The following is a 6,926-nucleotide window of genomic DNA, read 5'->3' on the forward strand; positions in this document are numbered from 1 at the left end:
TGTGTGAATGAACACAAAAAGGACTCTTTATTCTTTAGCAGATTAAAGATCTGGAATTTGATCATGGAGAGAGAAAGATCGAAAGACGATGATATGATCGTCATATTATTTTATAACAAAGAACATAACCATGTGGTTAAGTCTTACCTTTAATTGAATTGGTAGATTCCTTATATAAATACCAAAGGACAATGCTCAAGCATGGGATCTTCAATCAATACACTTAGAGTGTTTTCTTGAGAGCGAAAGTTAGAGAGAGAGAAGGAGAGAGAGCTTCAAGTGAACGATAACAAGAATCATATCATCAAAACTAGTCCGGCCAGCTAGTAATAACAAGTTAGAAAAAGAGCAAAAGAGTATAATTTTTTTTATACATTTATACATATACTATAATATTTATAAGAATAAATAATTAAGTTGCTTTTCTTTTTGTTTCTTTTGCTTTCTTTTTGTTTTATATCACAATGTATCTCCATTACATAAGCTTTCCTGCTTCCTCTCTATTCTCTCCCTCCCTCTCTTTCTTTCTTTCTTTCTTTCTCTCTCTCTCTTTTATCAGTTTTTTTTTCTTCTTCATGTAAGTGAGGACTTGAGACTGATCACTGAACACCATAACTAATTAAACATATATATATATATATATATATAGCAAGCTAGCTAGCTTAGGACGTAAATAGTTTAACTAATTATACGTGTTGTATGATCAATGGCGCCGGTTGCATTACCGCCCGGTTTCCGGTTTCATCCCACAGATGAAGAATTGGTGGCTTACTATCTTAAGAGGAAGATCAATGGTCATAAGATTGACTTGGAAATCATCCCTGAAATTGATCTCTATCAATTTGAGCCCTGGGAGTTGCCAAGTATGTATGTCTATATGCATCAGTCTTCTTCTTTCTATACCCATCAATTTACTATAATTCACTTGTTTAATTTGCATCACAACTTTTTCTATTTTAATTACATTCACATATTCCAACTCTACCTAGTTCCTTGAGTTTTTTTTTTTTTTTTTTTTTTAAGTCTCAACTTACGGTTTGTGATGAGTGGTGCAATAGGTGCATAAACTACAAGTTATGATAACAACATGATGTTAATTAAGGAGACACGTACAAACGGGTCATTAATTGGATTGGGCTCAATTCGCTCAAATCAGTATTAAATTCTTATGATATAATAGCCGTATTGAATTTTGGGTCACGTAGATATAGATACGGAGTAATAGGTAAGAGTCGAGTTTATCAAGTCCTCACAATGTTGGCTAATTTCAAAATGCATATCCATTACTTGTCTTTCACGTACACAAAGTAGTCGTACTACGTACTTCGTAGTATTTAGCTTCATGTTATGGTGCAACTAACAGTCATCGTGAATAGAGGTATATATATATATTGGATGCATAGAACTACAAAGCATAAGTGGAGTAATCATTTACAAGAAAGACAAAATTGGCCATTATATTATCGTAACTCACACAACTTTTTTGGGTATTTAAGTAATTCTAATATTATTATCACGTTAGTACTAGTTTAAATTACATTATCAACTCAAAAAAAAAAAAAAAAATTACATTATCAACGTGAATATTAAATTAGAGAACAAAAGTAACATTGAAATTTAACTACTACTGCGTAGTACTCTATATAGCTTTTGGATGAATGAAAGAATCCCTCTAAATCCTTTGCTAATCATCAAAATATACAAGTATTATAGTTTAGGAAAAATTGATATTGACAGTTCCAACTATGGCCGTTTAACTTTTAAAGGTCCCAACTTTTGATTATTCTAGAGTGGTCTCAACTTTAAGGTGTGTTTTCCAAGAATGGTCCTTTGGTTTATTAAACTATTAATTAAGTTGATTTAAGCATATCATACTGTTCCATTTACTTCATTTAATTAAAAAATATGATTATTGCACGAGAGATATGAGTGTTAATTAAGTTATTTAGCACTTAATTTTAACTAAGGGACCATTTTTGGAAAACACTCTCTATAGTTGGGACCACCCTGACATAATCAAAAGTTGGGACCTTTTAAAGTAAATCGGCCATAGTTGGGACCGATAATATCAATTTTTCCTATAGTTTAAGTTAATTGAAAAATGGTCAACATCAAAGTAGAATTACTTGCTTTTTTGCTGTTTGTGCTTTTCTTCCTTGATGAGACTTGTTAATTCTTCCTTCCATTTCTTCTTTCCTCTTACTCAACCCATCTTATAATTATATAAACTCGATAATTTTAATTTAAGTATCACTTTTACATTAATTAACTCAAAAAAAAATCACTTGGTTCAACCACGTTTATAACATTTTTAGACTCTAATTTGTTCTTACTAAATCGATCACTTTCTTATCATATTCTTTAATAAATTTGTGTACAATTTATTAGTAAGATTTTATAATTTCATCAATGTGGTACTTAGATTTAATGATGATATATAAAACCGAAAAACATAGATGATGATATATAAGTATATAATATATATGTAGGTAAATCATTATTGCCAAGCAATGATTTGGAGTGGTATTTCTTTAGTCCAAGAGATCGAAAGTACCCAAATGGATCAAGGACAAACCGAGCAACAAAAGCAGGATATTGGAAATCGACGGGAAAAGATAGAAAGGTGAACTCACAAATGAGAGAAGTAGGAATGAAGAAGACATTGGTATACTACCAAGGGAGAGCACCTAATGGCCATAGAAGTGATTGGGTGATGCATGAGTACCGCCTCGACGAAGGAGAGTGTGAAATTCCTTCTGGCTTGCAGGTAACTATTTCCTGCACCCTTTTTTTCTTACTATGCATATATTAATATATTATGTTTTTCCAAACATTGGCTTTAAATGTAAAGTTTGCTTATGCATAGCTTAGAACTAGATCATATTATATTACAAAAGCTCCACAAAATGGGGACTGACTGTGTTTTCTTCACCTTATTTTTATGGCTTATTACCTTCGCTTCAAAATTATTTTTACGGTTACTATTTGTATAAATATAAAGACAAAATAGGGAAATTGTATAAAAAGTTGGTTGTATATAATAAAATATGAATAAAGTAAAGTAGATGTGTATAAGAAAAAATGAATAAAAGTAATAGAAATTAAGTGGATAGTTGTAAATGTGATGGGGTAAGAGGGAAGATAGTAAATATTTATGTCTAAGAATAGAATAATAAATTACAATATAAAAAAAAATTAAGAAACCGACTAAATCAGAAAGTGTAAACATCATTTTAAAATTGAAGTAGTATTACTATTTTTCTCAAAATCAGTTCAGATAAAAATAATTAGACAAAATTAAAAATAAAAAACACTTATAGAAAACACTTACTCCCTCTGTCCCTTAATACTCGACTTGTTTTGACCGGACACGCTTGCCGATGCACAACTTTGACCACCAATTTCTTTAACTACATATTATAAAAACTTATAAAAATATTAATATTTTGAAAATTTACATTAAGATGAAGCCAATAATATATTATATACTAACATTTATTTTCATATACCAGAAATAAAATAGAGTTAAAATAAATTATGTGAATAGTGCAAAAAGTCAAAACAGGTCAAGTATTAAGGGACGGAGGGAGTAGATCAGAGCAGAAAAAACAAAAATAGGAATAATCACACTCACAGAAAAATGTTTTGGCAAACCTTTAAATTTAAAGTTTGCTTATGCATAACTAAATTAGATACTACAAAAGTTCCACAAAACGATGACTAACACTCTTTTTATCTAGACTGTGTGTGACTCGGAAATTGGCCCAAGTTGATATTTCAAATGTCATACGAAGTACTTTATTGTGATACATGTTAGATATGCAACTTCTTTTTTTATTTTATTTTAATGATGCTATATAATTAATTTTCTTTGTGTAAACGTACGTAGGATGCCTATGCACTATGTCGAGTATTCAAGAAAACATCAATAACAATCTCAAATAACGTTAACATAGCCGCATCATGTATACCACAAGAACATTCATTGAGCAATGTAGTTGAAATGTCAAGTGATCAATCATCGAGTATCGACATATACACTGAGGCAAGACCATGCGACGATTTTGAGTGCTCCGACTATTCAATCATCCCTATTGAAAGATGTTCAACTAGTGTCACTCATGGATCTTCTTCATCACTTTGTGATATAGGAGTTGGAGATGGGCAATGGATGCAATATTTGAATGAAGATGAGTTCTGTTGATTCATTTTCTTTTATCACATTTTATGTTTTTCATGCTTACTATTCATATTATACTCACGTTATAGCACTATTGGGTTTTTTTATCACTTGAAAACGCCTCGGGTTAGACTACTCGTATCATATTTATTGGTCCATATTGATATATATACTCAGCCAAGGTGCTGTTTTACAGCAAGAGCAATATGTATATGTGTATTTTTTTATGTTACACTCCAAAAACCGAATTCGCCATTTGATTGGGGAAAAGGGGGAAAGGGGAAAATGAGTATATTGTAATTTAGCAAAATTATTCAATTCCCTTCTATGCACAATATTTATGAGATGTTTGGATTTGTGATTTCCCAAATTGTTTTCGCAAGATTGTTATTTTCAAGTAATTATACATGCATTTAGGGGCTTTCTGTTCACCTTTAAAAACATTATGAGTTTCAGGTCTAATAAATTTAGATAAAGTCCAGTAAGTGTCAATATTATAATTATAATAATATTACAATTACAATTCAGTTTTTAAATGTTAGTTTGTTTTGGAGGGAAAATCAGTTAGTTAACCTGACTTCAAGGGGTTCTCAGCTTATGTACTTAGCAAATAAGTTATAGATCGATAGCCTGAGTATAGGATGCAATAGATTCATTCAATGAACCTACTCAATTTCATGCACGAATATTCTAAAATTATAATATTTCATGCACGAATATTCTAAAATTATAAAATTAATATTGAATATTCGTGAATGTATTATGAGAAAGTGACACATGTCACTCCTAAAATGTGTTTTAGTATAATGTAATAAATATTCATGAGTTGATTCTCTCTCATCTCACATTCTTTCTTTATCTCTCTTTATATTTGAGTTCAGGAAGAACTCTTTTGATTGTTAGTAAATAGAGAAAAAGTTGCCTCTTCCTGTATCAACGGTATCAGACATGAATGAGCAGTTGCTGCTCATTCATCTCTGATACCGTTGCTACTCAGAAGTTGTCCACCATTGTAAGTTTGAAGGAAATATGACCTTACCCCAAATATGCATTTAATATATTTATACGAAGTCTTAATAAATGAGGTTCAGATTTATTAACGAGTTTGTTCTGTAAGATCAAGTGATCGAATGTCAAGATGGAGACCGCTTCCGGTCCGTGAAGTTAATCCTTGATTAATTACACAACTTACTTTTGACAAAACCTGTAGGGGTCACACAAATAGTATGTGAAAGAATTAAATATTTACGTGAATAAATTTTATTCAATAAATATTATTAGGAACGTTCGAAAATGTCGGATGTTGGGCTTAGTGGGAGCAAACAAATGTCTAAAGGAACATCAAAATTAATTTAGTGGATGGGAATGTCGCACGGGAAAATTAATTGGAACTAGAAAATGAATAGTCAAGATGAAGCCCATACCATGAACCGGAAGCATGGGCCATATGTCGCGTGCATCACAACCCATGGTCGAGGCATCGTAATTGTTAGGTTATTATACATATAAATCATATATTAATCATGCGGAAAAACCATAAAGCCAGGAATCCAAATTAATTGCCACATAACAATTAGCATAATTTAGGATACATACACTTTGTAGCGTGCCCTCCCTAGCTGCGCCCGAACCAAACAAGAACAAGTCTAGGACTCCAAATGTCGTCCCTCCGTAGATAGTCCACAGCACGTTCGGATCCTCCTTAGATTTAATTAACTAGAATTGCACCTAAGGTATTATGAATATATTCGAATATTTTTAGGCAAATATTAGACTTAGTTTTAATCCTTAAAACTAGGTGAATAATTGAAATTATGTGTGTTTATAAATTTGTGAATGCCATCACATATTTATAGGGTAAGAATAATGGAATTAGAAGTCTACTAGGATTCAAGTATTCTAAATCTATTAGAATTAGAGTTTACTTAAAACTAGTAACATTAGGAAATTAATCTTTTAATCTAATCCTAATTGCTTAAGGATTCGATGCATGCACAAACTTCAACACACACACGAGCACGACCCACAAGAATGCAGGCCATGCCCGCGCGCGGAGAAGCCCATCGCAGCTCGCAGCCCGCGTTGCTCGCAGCCATGGGCACGTTAGGCCTGGCCTTGCGCTGGGCCTTGCGTGCCTTTGGCTTGCTGTGTCGCTCATGCCTTGCGCGATGGGCTTGCTAGGCGTGGGCCTGGCTTCGTGCTGGGCCTTCGTCTAGCAAGCTCGTCCGATGCTTATTTCGTACGACGCGCTTCTGATTAATTTTCCGATTCCGGAATTCATTTCCGATTCGAACAATATTTAATATTTCCGATTCCGGAATTAATTTCCGTTTCGAACAAATATTTAATATTTCCGATTCCGGAATTAATTTCCGTTTCGAACAAATATTTAATATTTCTGATTCCGAAATTATTTTCCGATTCCGATAATATTTCCGATTCTGACAATATTTCCGTTTCCGGCAATATTTCCGATTCCGGAAATATTTCCATTTCCAATAATATTTTCCGATACGTACCATGTTTCCATTTCCGGCAACATCTACGACTTGGATAATATTTATATTTCCGATAGGATCCATATTTCTGTTTCCGGCAATATCATCGTTTCCGGAGTATTCATAATTTGCCTTTTGACGATTTCAGCTCCCACTGGAACCGAGATCAATCGATTCCGAATATCCATAAATGGAGTATTTAATTCCTTTAAATACTTGATCCGTTCACGTACTATTTTTGTGACCCT

At 32.6% G+C, this 6,926-nt stretch overlaps 1 protein-coding gene across 1 annotated transcript; it reads left to right on the plus strand.

Moving 5' to 3' along the window:
- The first annotated feature begins 444 nt into the window (after positions 1 to 444).
- LOC110795350 (NAC domain-containing protein 54) lies at positions 445 to 4,550 on the plus strand. The gene is made up of 3 exons (XM_022000356.2): positions 445 to 863; positions 2,490 to 2,767; positions 3,890 to 4,550. Exons 1-3 carry the CDS (start codon positions 707 to 709, stop codon positions 4,202 to 4,204), a joined length of 750 nt encoding a protein of 249 aa, XP_021856048.1. The 5' UTR covers positions 445 to 706; the 3' UTR covers positions 4,205 to 4,550.
- The last annotated feature ends 2,376 nt before the right edge of the window (positions 4,551 to 6,926 follow it).

This window comes from Spinacia oleracea, chromosome 4, assembly GCF_020520425.1.
Source record: "Spinacia oleracea cultivar Varoflay chromosome 4, BTI_SOV_V1, whole genome shotgun sequence".
NCBI lineage: Eukaryota > Viridiplantae > Streptophyta > Magnoliopsida > Caryophyllales > Amaranthaceae > Spinacia > Spinacia oleracea.